The following is a 17,752-nucleotide window of genomic DNA, read 5'->3' as shown; positions in this document are numbered from 1 at the left end:
GGTACCAATAAGTGCTTCTGTTACCCAGCGTGTTTTTTTTTTTAATTTGAAGCAAATATATCAACTATTAATTTTATTTAATTCAAGACGATAATTAAAGATAAATAACGATAATTAAATAAAGTTAACCTTTACCTTATTCGTACATATAATATATATAATGGTGGTAAGGATTTGTAGTACTTATTATTAAAAGAAAAAAAAACAACATTTCAAATAAACACAATATTGCCTTTATTCATTGAATTTCAAAAATAAACTTAACAGAAAATCTATTTCAACATATTCTCAATATGACTAGAAAGGCTCTCATAGGCGGCCTTGTTTCTATACAGATGTATATTTGCCTTCACTTTCTTAATAAGAAGTTGAGGATCGACGTCGCTAAGAGCGATAAGAGCAGCTGAAATAAATGAAACATACATTTTTATTAAAATCTAGAATTGTGACTAAGTCTTTTCATGTTCGAAGAATAATATGTTAATGTATAGATTTTTACTGTAGTTTAATGCTTACTTAAACATAAGCTTAGTATAAGTCTTTTCAAATATCTTTCCGGTTCTTAACCGCCAAGATATTGGAGATAAGTTTTGGTTTTGTACATGTTTTTCGGACATCATACCGAGCATTTCTTTGCGGAATTCCTCGTCGGGATCGTCGAGGTGTATGAGCATGGCGCTGTAAAGAGCATCGACGTGCGCTCCGAACACAACAGTGTCGTATGGGCGCGGCCGCTGAGAGAACAATGTGCGTACCGTCCGGACCGCGAACGAACGCACCTTATCGCTGCTGTCGTCCAAACGCTTCAACACCACTGATAAATTATAAGAACATTTTTCATCTATCTAGGAGTATCACAAAAATTTACAAATCTTAAATAATCTTGAAATAATCAAAGGCTAATTTTTTCTATGAAATATAAAATCGCAAAGTTTACAAATAATTAAAGTAATTAGTGTTGCCAGCATACCTCTTCGATATAATAAACATAAATACAGTAAACAAGGATTCGAAAAAAAAAACGTTTAAAACAGAACTCACATTCGGATTATAATCGTTAAATATAAATTAATTTTCTTTACACTTATATTCTCCTATATTTTTTTTGATTAATTAATTTTCTGATATCGCATTAATTGAAAAGATCCACAAGGTAATAAGTAGCAGAACTAACCAAAGTACATGTTATGGAGCAGTTGAGGTGTGAAGCAGCCCCGTGCGGTGGCGAGTGTGGCGAGGCAGGCGAGGGCGCGCAGTGCGTGTTGGCGGGTGAGGGCGCTGTTGTCGTCCGCCGCACCGCACACTAGCGGCACCACGCGCTCCAGGAGCGGCTCCAGAGATTCCTTGCTCGGGAATAACTTCACTTTCTACAATCAAAACACGATTTATCTATAAAGATAGGATAAGAAGATAGATAGAAGATAAGATATTAGGGAAAGAATAATGGCAGCTGCCTATACATCAAAATAGTTGAGGCTAAATGATAGCGTCTAAGCATGAAAAATATCTTAAAACGATAAGAATTAGTTGCGGAGCAAATATCTGAAAGAATTTCAACCTGAGAAAGCCGCAAAAATAGATATTTTGATTTAAATTTTTCGTTTTTTAAGGTTACGTCATAATGACAGCTAGAGAAAATTCGCAATGAAGGTTGTTATTTAAGTAAATATCTAGTACGTGATATTATTTTGTATATTAAATCAGAACTGTATCGTTATAAATCAGGCAGATAGTGGTTACGAGTAGTTATGTGGCTGATTTCGAAAAACATAAACTTTTATTAAACCAATAATTTATTTAACTTTTTAACTATTAAAGTGACCTTATCATTAGCGTCTCCGTCAGCGCCCTTGTCCTCGAGGTCTGTGTGAGGGTCGTCCTGCAGCGCGGAGCACAGACATGCGGCCGCCGCAGTACGGATCGCCTCCGCCGTGCGCCCCGGCGCCCACACTAGATTCGGCACTATTATCTCTAAAATAACAAATAAAAAAAATAATAATAATAAAACACAATATAGCTTAAACTTAAAATAGGCTCCGTCGATAAAAATAAAATAAAATAGAATCAACTCAGCAACCAGATACGCACAAAATGATAAAAAATTAACAAATCTGATAGATTTTAAATGCACCTCTAGTAAACTTTGACTATTGTTGAAGCTAAGCTAAGGGTAGAAAACAGATTTAAAAAAAACAGTTTAAATGAACTGTTTTTTGTTCAGTCAATCCATTAAGATTACGCTATTACGACTGAACGATTTACAGTTTATTTTTTGTCAGACATACCTTCAATAACAATGTTGAGGAAGGACTCCAACTTGTCAGTGTCACACTTGCTGAAGTTAGTCTGTCGGCGCAGCAGCACCGTGGAGAGTGCAGTGAACACCTTCAGTTTCACCTCAGGGTCCACCTGCGGCGTGGCCAGGCTCTCCCGCAGCAAGGGCGCCAGGAGGTGCAGCTGACTGCCCATAGCGTAGCCTGAGTAACGGAGTACAGATACATCCTTCATTTAGATTAACCAGTAAACAGAAAAACGTCATCTTACATAACGGCCATTAACCTTTTTCATTTTGTCAGTTTTCTTACACAGAAAAAACTTTGTTTTATTATCTAAATTGCTTACAACTTTCAATTGCAACAGTCATTCAAATGCTTAAATAACAACGAAGGCCTTCGCCATTGGCTGAGAATTACCGTTACCATGGAAACCATCCATCTTTGCTGCTATTGGTTTGCATTTTTTTGTCCCTTTCTCGATTTTTTTTTTAATTTACTCACCCCTAAATTTAATGATGTGAAAATATATAAGGATATATATTGCTATATAAGTTTTTGAATTATCTCAAAAATTAGGTTTCTACTGTTCAAATTATCCATCAAAAAAATTAAAACATAACATAGTACAAGTATATTTTTTCTACAGATGTTTCTGCAGTGAAAACTCACGGTTACACAGTGTATCTTACCCGCGTTAAGCATCACACATTCAAGCAAACAGCGATCTGGGGTAAGCAGAGTCCAGGTGAGTGCGTCGCTTGTAATGTCAACCAGAATACGACGGACATGTCTATCGTACAACGTTGTTAATGTCCGCCCGCAATCTTCTAGCTGACGCAGCTTGTCTAAATTTGCTGTAATAATAAACGATAAAAACTAAAGATAACAAATCAGCATCACTAATCCTAACTTGTAGCTTCAACTAACATTCGTTCACAAAACTCAAAGCTAATTATTTTACAAAACGATCACATGATAATATTTTAGTTTTAGTTTCTTTGGACTAAAAAGTTTGCATTCCAATATTTTATTCGGAGCCAAACTACTATTACTTTACTTTTCCTATGTTCATTTTTATGTATATTTCATCAACATAAGAAAATAACGTAAAAAAACGAAGTCAATACCGTTAATATCTGAGCCAACTTTTAACCGTGAATTTTTAATGTGGTAACACCAGAACAAAAACGTTTAATCTTTTTGAATAGGTGTTTTTTTGACACGCACGACAAAATACCAAATACTAAAACATACAGAGAGCCATAAACTGCATCTTGTCATCGTAAGGCATGGCGTACACCGTGAAGTTGATAATAAAGAGGTCTTCGTATACTGGCGCGCAGTCCTGTCCGCATAAAGACATTAGAGCTTCCGTCACATGTACCAAATTAGTTTGGTATTTAGGCTGGAAAAAAAAAAAAAACAATTTGTCACAAAGATGAGTTACTTTTTTTAATACAAGATTATTTACCTCCGTGAAGTTGGCCCCCTCACTTTAATTTTTTTAACTTTTTCTTACGCAAATCGTTTGAGAATCGTTTGAGAGGGTTTGAGAGAAAAGAAATATCGTTTGAGAGTTCCTACTTTCTCCGTAAAAACAATTTCAAATTCTAGTGTGAAGTTGGCCCCCTCACTTTACTTTTTTTTATTTTTTTCACTGCGAATCGTTAGAGAGTCGTTTGAGAGACATTAAGAGAAAAGAAATATCGTTTGAGAGTTTTTACTTTTTCTGTAATAAATATTTTAATTCTGGGCATCGAAAGTTACAAATCGATTTTCCTTTTTTTCCGAATTAAATATGGCAATCATGCACTTGGACGTTTCAAATTTATTGTGTAGGTAGAGAATGGCAAGAGAGTGATTGAGAGAAAAGAGAAATCGTTTGAGAGTTAATACTTTTTCTGAAATATATATTTCAATGTCGGAATCGAAAGTAACAAATCGATTTTCCTTTTTTCCGAATTAAATATAGCAATCATGCACTTAGACGATTCAAATTTATGGTGTAAGTAGGGAATGGTAATAGAGTGATTGAGAGAAAAGAGAAATCGTTTGAGAGTTAATACTTTTTCTGAAATATATATTTCAATGTCGGAATCGAAAGTTACAAATCGATTTGTTTTTATTTCGAATTAAATATGGCAATTATGCACTAAGACGTTTCAAATTTATTGTGTAGGTAGAGAATGGTAAGAGAGTGATTGAGAGAAAAGAGAAATCGTTTGAGAGTTATTACTTTTTCTGAAATATATATTTCAATGTCGGAATCGAAAGTAACAAATCGATTTTCCATTTTTCCGAATTAAATATAGCAATCATGCACTTAGACGATTCAAATTTATGGTGTAGGTAGGGAATGGTAATAGAGTGATTGAGAGAAAAGAGAAATCGTTTGAGAGTTAATACTTTTCCTGAAATAAATATTTCAATTTCTGAATCGAAAGTAACAAATCGATTTTCCTTTTTTCCGAATTAAATATGGCAATCATGCACTTAGACGATTCAAATTTATGGTGTAGGTAGATAATGGTAATAGAGTGATTGAGAGAAAACAGAAATCGTTTGAGAGTTAATACTTTTTTTGAAATAAATACTTCAATGTCGGAATCGAAAGTTACAAATCGATTTTTCTTTTATTACGAATTAAATATGGCAATCATGCACTAAGACGTTTCAAATTTATTGTGTAGGTAGAGAATGCTTAGAGAGTGATTGAGAGAAAAGAGAAATCGTTTGAGAGTTAATACTTTTCCTGAAATAAATATTTCAATTTCTGAATCGAAAGTTGCAAATCGATTTTCCTTTTATTTCGAATTAAATATGGCAATCCTGCACTAAGAGGTTTCAAATTTATTGTGTAGGTAGAGAATGCTTAGAGAGTGATTGAGAGAAAAGAGAAATCGTTTGAGAGTTAATACTATTTTTGAAATAAATATTTCAATGTCGGAATCAAAAGTTACAAATCGATTTTCCTTTTATTACGAATTAAATATGACAATCATGCACTAAGACGTTTCAAATTTATTGTGTAGGTAGAGAATGCTTAGAGAGTGATTGAGAGAAAAGATAAATCGTTTGAGAGTTAATCTTTTTCTGAAATATATATTTCAATGTCGGAATCGAAAGTTACAAATCGATTTTCCTTTTATTACGAATTAAATATGGCAATCATGCACTTAGACGTTTCAAATTTTTTGTATAGGTAGAGAATGATTAGGCAGTGATTGAGAGAAAAGAGAAATCGTTTGAGAGTAGATACTTTTCCTGAAATAAATATTTCAATTTCGGAATCGTAAGTAACAAATCGATTTTCAAAAACTTACAAATCTCAAAAATTTAAATATTTATTTCAAAAAAAGTATTAACTCTCAAACGATTTCTGTTTTCTCTCAATCACTCTATTACCATTCTCTACCTACACCATAAATTTGAATCGTCTAAGTGCATGATTGCCATATTTAATTCGGAAAAAAGGAAAATCGATTTGTTACTTTCGATTCAGAAATTGAAATATTTATTTCAGGAAAAGTATTAACTCTCAAACGATTTCTCTTTTCTCTCAATCACTCTCTAATCATTCTCTAACTACACAATAAATTTGAAACGTCTAAGTGCATGATTGCCATAATTATTTCGGAAAAAAAGGAAAATCGATTGGTAACTTTCGATTCCGACATTGAAATATATATTTCAGAAAAAGTATTAACTCTCAAACTATTTCTCTTTTCTCTCAATCACTCTCTAAGCATTCTCTACCTACACAATAAATTTGAAACGTCTTAGTGCATAATTGCCATATTTAATTCGAAATAAAAATAAATCGATTTGTAACATTCGATTCCGACATTGAAATATATATTTCAGAAAAAGTATTAACTCTCAAACGATTTCTCTTTTCTCTCAATCACTCTATTACCATTCCCTACCTACACCATAAATTTGAATCGTCTAAGTGCATGATTGCTATATTTAATTCGGAAAAAAGGAAAATCGATTTGTTACTTTCGATTCCGACATTGAAATATATATTTCAGAAAAAGTATTAACTCTCAAACGATTTCTCTTTTCTCTCAATCACTCTCTTGCCATTCTCTACCTACACAATAAATTTGAAACGTCCAAGTGCATGATTGGCATATTTAATTCGGAAAAAAAGGAAAATCGATTTGTAACTTTCGATGCCCAGAATTAAAATATTTATTACAGAAAAAGTAAAAACTCTCAAACGATATTTCTTTTCTCTTAATGTCTCTCAAACGACTCTCTAACGATTCGCATTGAAAAAAATAAAAAAAAGTAAAGTGAGGGGGCCAACTTCACACTAGAATTTGAAATTGTTTTTACGGAGAAAGTAGGAACTCTCAAACGATATTTCTTTTCTCTCAAATCCTCTCAAACGCTTCTCAAACGATTTGCGTAAAAAAAAGTTAAAAAAATTAAAGTGAGGGGGCCAACTTCACGGAGGTAGATTATTTTAGTAAAAGAACATTTCCTAACCTTCCTAACTCTGCACCTTTCAGGATCAGCCAACTCCTTGCAGAGTTCCTTCATGACTTTCCCCTTGACTAGGTCGGGCTTAGAGCCCTTGAGGATGTTGGCGATAACGGTGAGCGCCGGCCAGCTGTCCACGTCGGCCTCCAACAGCGGCCACCACGTCTCCGGTATGATAAAGTAACCGAACAATTCGGCGGCGCGTTTTATCTACAAGACATCCGTTAATACAATGCATAAATATGACCGTGACTCCTAACATAATTCCTATGGTAAGTGTCGAAAGTTATGTGCATATTTTTCGCATTTTTAGAAAGTGAAGGATTCTTTACTATAGTTCATATAAGCATTCACTTTAAAAATCTCTTATTAACATATAGACTTAAGAAACTTGCCAAATGTCTAAAGCAATAAGAGTGTTTTCATGAAACCCATCGAAACACATACCAATTGTTGCTACGAATTGCAAAAAAAAATCAAAATCAGTGAACCAGTTAGTAGCTACGAATCAGTAACAACATTAAAAATCTTCCTCCAACGGCCGTAATACTTTTTCGAAACAGAATAATTCTAGTACCCCCGTCTATAAAGAAGTTTCACTTCAATGATCGATAACATAAAATCCAAACTAACTTATAGGACATGAGGAATCAAAATGCATCCGCTTATCATAGTATACTTACCTCTAGAACAACGCGTGCGTCCTCATCGGCGGCACCCCGCATCAGGATCTTGACTATGGCGTTTGCGTGCTGCGTAGCGCCCTCCTCCGCACACAGCACCAGCCAGCACAGCAGCTGCGCCACCCGCAAGCGAGCGTCAGATTGCCATCCATCCATTTCTACAAAGAAAATTTGTGAGGACTATAGCTTTTTAATCAAACTATTGTTGCAACATCTCAAATACAAAACAAAAGTGTATTTATTGTGGAAGCTAAAAAAAAAAATTAAATATTGGGGGATTGGGCCCCTTGCTGTCTGCGCCTTGTACAAGTAATTAAATTAAAATATAACCTATTTTTTTGCAAAACTATGATTTCAACTATATATAATTCCTCAGTGCAAGGAATTTTTGGACACCATTTAAAGTTACAAAGTTTAGAGTGCCATTTCACAATAATGAGCCCAACACAAGACAAATAAAATAAAATCCTGTTCATTGTTTAAAAAAAAACTCCTGGTAATTTTGTTTAAAAATATGTACTAACTGACCTTTCCCTATAGCAGGTACAATTTTGCCAATATTACTCTGTACCAGACACCTGCAGCCAAAGTTAGGTCTCTTCACATCGGGGTAATGTGTCGGTACATCTTTAAGGAAGTCCAATTTCTTTTTCAAATCTTCCTCATTTTCTTCCATATATTGAAGTCCGATATCTGACCAAAGTTTTGTCGCAGTTGTTCTTATATCAGCCATAACATCACTCAAACTAGAGGAATTGGTACAACATTTATTATTAATTATTATATTTATTAAACCAAATCAGGTCCGCCATACCCGGACGTGCTAAGCGTGCACCGCACGCAGGCGGCATACCCATTGGGGCGGTAAATCGAACTTCATTACAGATTATCACGTAAGTCTAGTAATTCCCATAATGTAAATGATTATAAATAATAAATAAACATAGCATAAAAAAACCGACCAATGATGTATTCCCATCCATTAAAACTAATTAGTGGGTAAGGGTTATTTTTTGTCAACTTTAGGGTGGCATAGTCGGTTATTTGAGATTGTTTTTACATATTTATTTAATGGTCGGTAAAGAGCGTCGGTGGCTCAGGGGTTAAGCACTTGACTTGCAATCTGAAGGTCCTGGGATTAAATCCCGCCATGTACCAATGTGTTTTTAAATTTCGAAGAAAAACATCGTGATGCGTGAGGCACATGTCTGATAAAAAATTCAATGATATTAGTTTGCCTAGTCACCCCTAACTTAGGGTAGGCTCCGAGCCCCTCGGTGGGAACGTATAGTGAGTTGATGATGATGATTTATTTAATCAACAATAAATTATTTAAACTATAATAACCTAGTAAGCATTAGCGGTATCATACGATGCCAAAAAGAATATCGGTCTTTATATTTCATCATCCAATTACCAACTTCCAGGGTTACTTGTAATCGAACTTGGGTGTTCTCGTCAAAGAGTTTCTCTGCCATCGGTGTTATAGATAGTTCAAAACATTTCGCATTACCACTTATAACTATGGCACCTGAAAATATTAACTTATGTGCTAAAATTATTGCAACACTTTAATATTATATATTTAATTCAAATAGTAAGTTTTCATTCTATCTGATATAGTAAGACCAGAACTTTTTTTTGTTGTAATGCAAATTTTTTTAACTTAAATTAAATGGAAAAAAAAAGGAACTAACACTTGATAATGTAAATATTCTGCCACTTTGAATTACCAGATTAACCTCATCTTTTGGAGTGAATAATGTTTTGAAAGACAGGACGGGATGATTATCAAGACAAGAACATGAAGATATTTACAATGTTTTATTACTAATTTTTATTTTTGGTGTATTTTTAGAAGTAATTTTGTATTATTTAGTTTATATTATATTTATTTTTAAGATATCCCTCCCAAGTAGGTTGGCGATAGGCAGGCGGCCGGCCGTAAGAACTTAAGCCAAAACTTTAAGGTTTATAAAACCTTGTGTGCCAACCCTATGTGAGTGGGAAAAAGACCAGGAGATGATGATGATGGTGACTAAATTCTTTAACTTACCTATAGCTCTTATTGCAGCAACACGAACTCTGAAATGCTGATGTGCAAAGTTTGATAACACTGGCTTAATGAAACTTTCACATTGAAAATGAAATTCTCTATTTATAATTTTAGATAACAAAATAATACATTCACACGCTTCCAGTTTCACTTTAGGAAATGGATCTGTGCTCGTCTTCGTTAAAATACTAGTGAAATCATTAAAGAAAGATGTCAGAAGCTGGGTGTTTTTATATTTAATTAATATTTTATGAACTAACTCTATTAGTAAAAGGCGAACTTCTTCTGAATCTTCAACAATCTCTGCGCAGCCAATGCGCCGAACTATCACAGGTAATATGTATGTCAAATAATAATCATTGAGTGGCAAATGTTCAATGAAATTTGAGATAATCAAGATACTCATTTCCCTACATCCTTCCGAAGCATCGGAAAATCCTTTCAACACATAAGCGTATATCTCAGGAAATATAACATTAAAATCACAACCTTCGTTTACTGGATTCTCAAAAATCTCATAATTTATTTTCTGAAAGGCTTGTTTCCTCGCTAATTTTGACTCACTTTGTAAAGTCGTAATGTACGGTTCTAGTACCCCTTTCGGGTTACTTTTTAGTTCCGGCATGAGAGACGACATCTTCAATCGTATTCAAATCAAGTTTAACATCGACTAAACAATTGAATAATAAAAAATTCAAATATTGTGAAATATTGATAAACACATGATGTTTCCATGACAACGTGACAATGACATTTAACATTATATTGCCAAAATTAAAATTTTAAAAGATACACATTTTATTTAAATCTGTTAAATGTCAGTTTTTAAAAATTTGATTACGATAATGAGCTAATTTTTAAATCTGGAATGTTTTTTAAAATCATAATTTTGTGTGAAACTTTTTGTACCAAAACATGGTAACAAAACATCCCGAAACGTGCACCAATCACGTCAAGCCAAGTAAAGCTGTCAACGTCTTCAATTTCATGAATGGACGAGATTCTTCTGTTACAGCATTTTCATTCTAGTTTTGCTATTTCTACGTTGCCTAAACAGTGGTTACTCAAATAAACGTTGGATTTAAGAGCAGACATAAAATCAAAATGTATAAGTTAAGTATTAATTTATTACTGTTCGCAGCAGTGCTACAAATAACCCTTGCATTGAAGGAAGGTGAATGCGAGGTTTGTGTTAAAACAGTCGAGAAATTTGCAGCCACGTTATCTGAAAATGTGAAAAATGATCCAAAAAAAATCGAGGCCGAGTTCAAGAAGTTCTGTAAAGGCTCAAAGAACAAAGAAAACAGGTTTTGTTACTACTTAGGAGGTTTGGAAGAATCGGCTACCGGCATTTTAGGAGAGTTGTCTAAACCACTCAGTTGGTCTATGCCTGCAGACAAGATCTGTGAAAAATTGCGAAAAAAAGATGCACAAATTTGTGATTTGCGGTTTGATAAGCAAATTGACCTTAATAATGTGGATTTAAAGAAGCTGAAGGTCCGTGACTTGAAGAAGATTCTCAATGATTGGGATGAAGTTTGCGATGGCTGTATAGAAAAGACAGATTTTATTAAAAGAATAGAAGAGTTAAAGCCTAAATACATGGGCAGATCTGATTTGTAATGTAGTAGTTCAATAGGTAAGATTTTTCTGTAACTATACCTTTAACACATAGACTTTAACACACATTACACAATGCAATCTGTGTTACCCTTTTTCAAAAATATTAAATCAAATTATGCAGTTAAACTAATTCTTTAACATTTGAAATATTGTAAGAAAAGATAGTAGTATTCTTTTCAAATATCTTGGTGGCTTAAGGTCATTGACACACTGCACAGTACCCTCCCCACACATCCCCCTGCTAAAACTAAAATTGGGTTCTATTCAATGGCTTATTTGAAAACTCAAATTATTGCCTTGCACCCTGAAACCCATCACATAATTATATTGAATTGAAAGACTGGTCTATAAAACAGATAAGTTTACTAATGGTATTTTATTTATTTTCAGCTAAAATTGTTCTCAAGACAAAATGTGATAGCTCTAATATCCCTGAAGCCTTTGTCAGATGATCCTGGTGATCAACAACATTTGCATTTGAAGTGATTTGCATGTTCTTGTGAATGATGTGTGTATGCAATAGACTAAATTATTATTGTATTTAAGTAAATATTTTTCATAAATAAATTTGTTTCTCTTATATACCTTGGTAATTTCCTTCAACTTCAACACATTTATATAAACACAAAGAGCAACTCTGTTTGTACCCAAGATTATGCTTTATGAACCTCATAGCTTTCTATGTATGTTTCTTTATAACATATTTCGATGTACATCTATTTTCACTGGATGATTTGATGTGATATTCCAAATATGTAGAGACAAATGCAGCTTCCTGCCATAATATGAATATTAGTATACACTCCTAGAGTGTTGGTAGCTCAGGGGTTAAGCACTTGATTTGTAATCTGCAGGTCCTGAGTTCAAATCTAGTCATGTACCAATGTGTTTTTCGATTTACATATGTACATTTACACAACATTCTTAGGATGAACGAAAACATTGTGATGCAACTTGCTCATATCTGAAGAAATTCAAAATGTGTGAAGTCAACCAAACCACACTGGGCAAGCGTGGTTAACTATGGCTCAGTCACCCCTAACTTGGGGTAGACTCCGAGCCCCTAAGTGGGGACATACAGTGAGCTGATGATAAACTCCTTGGTTCTAAGCTACATTGTGTTTTTTTTAGTTTTTGTCTTGCTCAATCTACCTACAATGATGTATTCTGTCCCTTCAAATAAAAATATTGTGATTACATAGCATATAGTCTGTATATATAGGTCTATTCAGCACATAATCAGTTTTCTAGGACTATCAGTTGAGTGTTGATAAATAAAAGAAACATTGTGGTACACAAATAATTTTTTAAACTATTTTATTTTGTAAGAACAGAACATTGGATCTATAGCACAAAAAATTTTCTAACACCATATACTTAATTGAAAATATGATGTCACTCTTCATAACTGGATGTGTAGTTTAGTGGTATTTGTAATTCCTGTGGTGCTCTGAAAAGGAAATAAAATTGGTTTATTAATCAAATTTCATCATCAACAAATCAATTTTTTTTAGTGCTAGATAACATTCCTGAGTATGGTAATCTTTCAAGTAGTGCTTTTTAAGCAGGTATATAAAAATGAGAAGGGGTATTTAGCACAATAGGTAACTACATCAGGAGGGATTCTGCTCTCTTGAACTTGTTTTGGTTCCCTCAGGTTTCCCAATTATAAGTTAAGGAGTCTCTTTTTGGGACCATTATAAAATTACATAGTTTGAAGTAAAGTAAGGCTTTTTAAAATGCTAAATCGGACGCTTATAACAGTTAAGAGGTTGGTGTTACTTTATGCAAATTCCACACAAACAAAACGACTTAATTCATGTCCATACTTACTCATCTTTCCGTAGTTGATAACATAGAAGAAAGTCATTGATCCAACAAGCAGCTGGAAGAATGGAGCCATACCAACTTTCTTAGGCTGGACATATTTGTGTTGCCACCTCCACCAGGCTGTCGAAGTAAATTAAATTAACGTTTTATTGGTATAATAATGCTTCTAATTATTGAATTAATTATGACTAGCAATGTATTCCATTTACATCAAATAACCTTAAAAAATTGGAATGAAAAAATTACCTCTACTGCAAGCCCCCATGAAAGCCGATGGTGTCTTGTTTCTGCGTCCCAGCCATGCTCCAATCTCATTCAGCTTAAGCTGACCAAAAGGAGTATCAGCTGAAAAACATCAAATTCTGAAATTACATAATCTAATCGTGTTGTACACAAGGGCAAAATCTCTGGCAAGCACTTACGTTTTCCATAATAGCGAGCCGGATCGTATGGCCCGTGAACCGCTGGGTTATATTCTTTTGGATAGTCTCCGAAAGCCATGGTTATTCGGGAATAATCCGAAATTTACCAAGGAAAAAAATTACGGAATAATTTGATAGGTTGCAGTTGCACAGACTATACTAGACGTTCCGTGTAATGATTGAAGGAGATATTGTTTTGATGGACCTGTAATTTATTTTATTACTAAATTTAATCAAATAGCTTTTAGGATATTTATTCAAATAGCTTTTAAAATAATCAAGCAATTTTAATTGGATCACAAAGAAAATAAGTAAAATCTCGAGATTTATTTACTCTTTATATTTTTTGACAGCCGAATGACAAATGTAACAATCTGTGAAAGAGGAATTATACAGCACAATTTGTTTCTCACAAGGAATCTTGAACAATATTAAAAACAGTATATAAACTTTAAGCAAAATGGTTTTGGAAAGTACTATGATATGTGTGGACAACAGTGACTACATGAGAAATGGTGATTTCCTTCCGACAAGATTGCAAGCTCAGCAAGACGCTGTAAATTTGGTATGTCATTCTAGGACTCGGTCGAATCCTGAAAACAATGTAGGTTTACTTACCCTTGCCAACGTTGAAGTACTCGCCACGCTTACTAGTGATGTCGGTCGCATTTTATCTAAACTGCACCGTGTGCAACCTAATGGTAACATCAATTTATTGACTGGTATCAGAATTGCTCACTTAGCTCTGAAACATCGCCAAGGCAAAAACCATAAGATGCGTATTGTCGTCTTTGTTGGTTCTCCTATCAATACAGACGAAAAAGAACTAGTGAAACTCGCAAAAAGATTAAAGAAAGAGAAAGTAAATTGTGATGTCATTTCTTTTGGCGAAGACGCTGAAAATAATCCACTGTTGGTATCTTTTATTAACACTCTTAACGGAAAAGATAATGCATCTGGAGGTAGTCACTTAGTATCAGTTCCAGCCGGAGGGTGCGTGGTTTTGTCGGAGGCTTTGATTTCGAGTCCTCTTATTGGAGGAGATGGTGCCGGACCTTCTGGTTCAGGCTTGTCGCCATTTGAATTCGGAGTTGATCCTAACGAAGATCCTGAGCTTGCTTTAGCATTGCGCGTCTCCATGGAAGAACAAAGACAACGTCAGGAAGAGGAGTCACGAAGGCAACAAGCAAACACTGATACTGAGATGACTGAGGGTACCACTGGAGAGGCGCAAAACACAGGAATGGAGAGAGCTCTGGCCATGTCTCTTGGAAGGGAAGCTATGGAACTGTCTGAAGAGGAACAAATTGCATTGGCAATGGAGATGAGCATGCAACAAGAGGCTCCTCAAGCTGAAGAGAGTATGGATGTGCCGGAAGAATACGCTGAAGTAATGAATGATCCTGCTTTTCTACAAAGTGTACTTGAAAACTTACCAGGTGTTGATCCCCAGAGTGAGGCCATACGTAATGCTATGTCCACAATAAAGAAAGACAAAGAAGAAAAAGATGATAAGAAACAGAAGGATAAAGATGGAAAAGGAGGATCAAGTTCAAAAGAGTAAAAGTGTTTTTCAATTTTTTTTAATATATATTATGTTTATAACTTCATTATAAAAATTGCAAAATACACTTGAAATCTTCACTTTAATTAAATAGATAAATACAAACAGGGTTGTTTTATTTCCATGATATCCAATTGAGACCTTCAATGCATTTATATTCTGTAACAAGTTAATTATTCATTAGATTTATCATTATACTAGCTGTCGCCCGCGACTCCGTCCGCGCGCAGTTAAAAAATGGGGGAGGGGTTATGAAAAATAGATGTTGGCCGATTCTCATACCTACTGAATATGCTCACAAAATTTCATGAGAATCGGTCAAGCCGTTTCGGAGGAGTACGGTGACGAAAACTGTGACACGAGAATTTTATATATTAAATGTCTATATTTAATTAATTAAACTACATTTCACTTTTCATAACATCATTAATATTTTAATACTTTTATTAACAAGCAAATAGCAAGTTATTACAATTTTATTGAAATTGTTCTCAATTATACCTTTTTTTTTTTAAATAAAGGTTCTGCTAATAAGTCTGAATAATCAATTTATCATACCTAAGATTAATTTCGTCAAATATATAGAACATTGAAAACCTTTTTGATAATTGAATGAATATTCAAGAGAATCATTTTACATTAAAAATAATGACTTTTAACACAGGTTATTGGACATTATATGTGTACAAATGAAAACTATTTCAGTACTTAGAGATTTTATTATTTTTATAAATTTATATGAGACCCAACTTTTACTGTTAGAGTCTCATAACACTGTAATACAACAATATTGCCAACTCTCTTATTTTCTTTGAGCAAAAAAAAAGATAATAGTGTTCCAAAATACATATGACAATTTAATCAATTTATTTACAGTTAAACACTCAGGTGTTGGTATGAAAAATATCACATGAAGTTTTCTGACTCATTGTCGACTGACAATTTTGTTGTAAAAATTATGTCATCTTGCTAAAGTATCTAACAATGTCAGTTAGTTAAAGAATTTCATAGACATACTCGACTCATTCCAGTATTTTTTACTCTTGTACTTCTCTCTCGCTCTTATTAATTGTTGTCGCCTTTTTATTTCATTCAATGGTTCCGGCTTTGGTATTGCATGATTTTTGCAATCTGAAAATAAAAAATAATAAACAATTTGTATCATCCACTTCAATCTTTTGCTCAAGTTCATCTGCATGTTGAAGTGCTCTCCCAGCCAGTGATGCAACGGAAGTGTCTTACCGGAACCAGAAACGGAAACAGATGTCAAAAATAAATTTTAACAGAAACGGAAACGGAAACCACTACGACTTAGGGTCCTTCAAGAAGCGAGCATATCTCTTTCTTAAAGGCCGGCAACGCATCTGCAATTCTCGTAGTGTTGCGGATGTCCATGGGCGTCGATGATCACTTCGGTGTTCGCGCCGCTCGTTTGCCCCTTCTCTTATAAAAAAAAAAAAAAAAAAAAACGGATGCGGAAACAGAAGTGTAAATAATAAAAACATATTTACAAAAATATTTTTTTCGGTAAAAACAGTTTGTATTCGTTTTTAATTTATTAAGGCATTGGATATCGGTGTCCTTTAGCCTTCAATGTATGTATTTTTACTGCGCTGCAATAAGTTAAAATACGTGTTTTTTTTAATTTATTTTCAGGAAACAAAATTACACTATTTACAAATTAAAGTTCGCCAAACCACTCGTGTTGACAAACGACAAATATATTTCTAACTATATAATGATGATGATATATTACATGTTTATCAGTTATTCAAAAGTACATTTAATAACTCGTAAGTATGAAATAGTCACATTTTGCCAGTTGTCAAATTTTATATGGACAACAACTAGACAGTTTACTCCAGCAAGAGAAACTGATTGTTTCAAACAGCAGCAGAAAATATTACGCGCTTAAATTCACAAAATAGTACGTAAACAAACAAATGCGACAAGTGCCGAAAGGCCGCGCACGGACTGCCCGTCTCGCGCCGCGCATTTGGAACTCTGAGCCGTCGTAAAGTTCCGTTTTATCTCCGTTATAAAAGTTGCGGAAACAGAAGCAGAAACGGATGTTGAAAAGCACGCGGAACTTCCGCACTTGCGGAAACGGAAACAGACATTCGTTGCATCATTACTCCCAGCATCTCTACAAACCCTGCTACATCTAAAATGTTCTTTACGACTCATGCGATCTTCCGAGCCCCCAACATATTTGATTTCCCCTATACCTATCTTACTAATGTTATAAATGCGAAAGTTTAGCTGAATTGAATTTAGATGAATGTTTGTTTGAACGTATCTCTGGAACGGCTCAATGGATCTTGATGAAATTTGGCACACTTGTAGAACATAGTCTGGAAGAACACATAGGCCACTTATAAAGTTTTTTTTTTAATTACACGCGGACGGAGTCGTAGGCAAAAGCTAGTACTAAATAATATTGCAGTCTTAATATCGCTCAGAAATGATTTACGAGTAAAACAAACAATTACCATTGCTTATGACATCAATATTTCTATTAATGACGTTCTTTTTATTTAAAAGTAAATATGAACTCTTGATATCTTCTAATTGTGGTTTGTACCTTTTAGCACTAGCGGCACATGCATCTAAAAACAATAATCATTACTAGTTAATTAATTCCTGTTTTTTATAGATACTGATTCTCTTTTAGGGAGCGTCGATGACGCAGTGGTTTAGCATCGGTATTGTCATCTTCACGTTTGGGTTTTATTCCCGCCATGTACAAATGTGTTTTTAGCCGATTTCAAAAAGAAGGAGGTTATCAATTCGACTGATTTTTTTTA

General features: G+C 34.1%; 4 protein-coding genes and 1 long non-coding RNA gene across 5 annotated transcripts; 2 read left to right on the top strand and 3 right to left on the bottom strand.

Moving 5' to 3' along the window:
* Nucleotides 1-236: 236 nt before the first annotated feature.
* LOC106718029 (dynein axonemal assembly factor 5) lies at nucleotides 237-10,246 on the bottom strand. The gene is made up of 12 exons (XM_045679687.1): nucleotides 9,507-10,246; nucleotides 8,798-8,981; nucleotides 7,979-8,196; nucleotides 7,451-7,608; nucleotides 6,774-6,977; nucleotides 3,531-3,681; nucleotides 2,966-3,130; nucleotides 2,286-2,477; nucleotides 1,823-1,971; nucleotides 1,175-1,367; nucleotides 623-814; nucleotides 237-403 (listed from the first exon to the last, which is right to left on the bottom strand). Exons 1-12 carry the CDS (start codon nucleotides 10,141-10,143, stop codon nucleotides 273-275), a joined length of 2,574 nt encoding a protein of 857 aa, XP_045535643.1. The 5' UTR covers nucleotides 10,144-10,246; the 3' UTR covers nucleotides 237-272.
* A 216-nt stretch (nucleotides 10,247-10,462) lies between these two features.
* On the top strand, nucleotides 10,463-11,655 carry LOC106718146 (mesencephalic astrocyte-derived neurotrophic factor homolog). Its single transcript, XM_014512158.2, has 2 exons — nucleotides 10,463-11,145; nucleotides 11,520-11,655. The coding sequence occupies exon 1, from the start codon at nucleotides 10,611-10,613 to the stop codon at nucleotides 11,127-11,129; it is 519 nt and encodes a 172-aa protein (XP_014367644.1). The 5' UTR covers nucleotides 10,463-10,610; the 3' UTR covers nucleotides 11,130-11,145; nucleotides 11,520-11,655.
* A 766-nt stretch (nucleotides 11,656-12,421) lies between these two features.
* Nucleotides 12,422-13,550, bottom strand: LOC106718165 (putative ATP synthase subunit f, mitochondrial). The gene is made up of 4 exons (XM_014512175.2): nucleotides 13,382-13,550; nucleotides 13,206-13,304; nucleotides 12,963-13,079; nucleotides 12,422-12,579 (listed from the first exon to the last, which is right to left on the bottom strand). The coding sequence occupies exons 1-4, from the start codon at nucleotides 13,458-13,460 to the stop codon at nucleotides 12,551-12,553; spliced, it is 324 nt and encodes a 107-aa protein (XP_014367661.1). The 5' UTR covers nucleotides 13,461-13,550; the 3' UTR covers nucleotides 12,422-12,550.
* A 195-nt stretch (nucleotides 13,551-13,745) lies between these two features.
* Nucleotides 13,746-14,967, top strand: LOC106718208 (26S proteasome non-ATPase regulatory subunit 4). Its single transcript, XM_014512230.2, has one exon. It carries the CDS (start codon nucleotides 13,842-13,844, stop codon nucleotides 14,943-14,945), a length of 1,104 nt encoding a protein of 367 aa, XP_014367716.2. The 5' UTR covers nucleotides 13,746-13,841; the 3' UTR covers nucleotides 14,946-14,967.
* Nucleotides 14,968-15,054: 87 nt separating this feature from the next.
* Nucleotides 15,055-17,548, bottom strand: LOC123721296. The gene is made up of 3 exons (XR_006756199.1): nucleotides 17,438-17,548; nucleotides 15,963-16,076; nucleotides 15,055-15,104 (listed from the first exon to the last, which is right to left on the bottom strand). It is a non-coding gene; the product is annotated as an uncharacterized LOC123721296 (long non-coding RNA).
* Nucleotides 17,549-17,752: the final 204 nt, after the last annotated feature.

The sequence above is a fragment of the Papilio machaon genome, chromosome 10, assembly GCF_912999745.1.
Source record: "Papilio machaon chromosome 10, ilPapMach1.1, whole genome shotgun sequence".
Classification (NCBI taxonomy): Eukaryota; Metazoa; Arthropoda; class Insecta; order Lepidoptera; family Papilionidae; genus Papilio; species Papilio machaon.
This window is presented reverse-complemented; position numbering and strand designations above follow the sequence as displayed.

What these genes read in the sequence shown, in the direction of transcription:
- LOC106718029 (XM_045679687.1), bottom strand. Translation starts at nt 10,143, where the DNA reads ATGTCGTCTCTCATGCCGGAACTAAAAAGTAACCCGAAAGGGGTACTA. An exon ending in GATGCAGTTTATGGCTCTCT is followed by an intron (nt 3,131 to 3,530) that starts GTATGTTTTAGT and finishes TTATTATTACAG; the next exon opens with CAAATTTAGACAAGCTGCGT. An exon ending in ATTCCGCAAAGAAATGCTCG is followed by an intron (nt 404 to 622) that starts GTATGATGTCCG and finishes CATTTATTTCAG; the next exon opens with CTGCTCTTATCGCTCTTAGC.
- LOC106718146 (XM_014512158.2), top strand. Translation starts at nt 10,611, where the DNA reads ATGTATAAGTTAAGTATTAATTTATTACTGTTCGCAGCAGTGCTACAA.
- LOC106718165 (XM_014512175.2), bottom strand. Translation starts at nt 13,460, where the DNA reads ATGGCTTTCGGAGACTATCCAAAAGAATATAACCCAGCGGTTCACGGG. An exon ending in GGCTCGCTATTATGGAAAAC is followed by an intron (nt 13,305 to 13,381) that starts GTAAGTGCTTGC and finishes GATGTTTTTCAG; the next exon opens with CTGATACTCCTTTTGGTCAG. An exon ending in CATGGGGGCTTGCAGTAGAG is followed by an intron (nt 13,080 to 13,205) that starts GTAATTTTTTCA and finishes TTACTTCGACAG; the next exon opens with CCTGGTGGAGGTGGCAACAC.
- LOC106718208 (XM_014512230.2), top strand. Translation starts at nt 13,842, where the DNA reads ATGGTTTTGGAAAGTACTATGATATGTGTGGACAACAGTGACTACATG.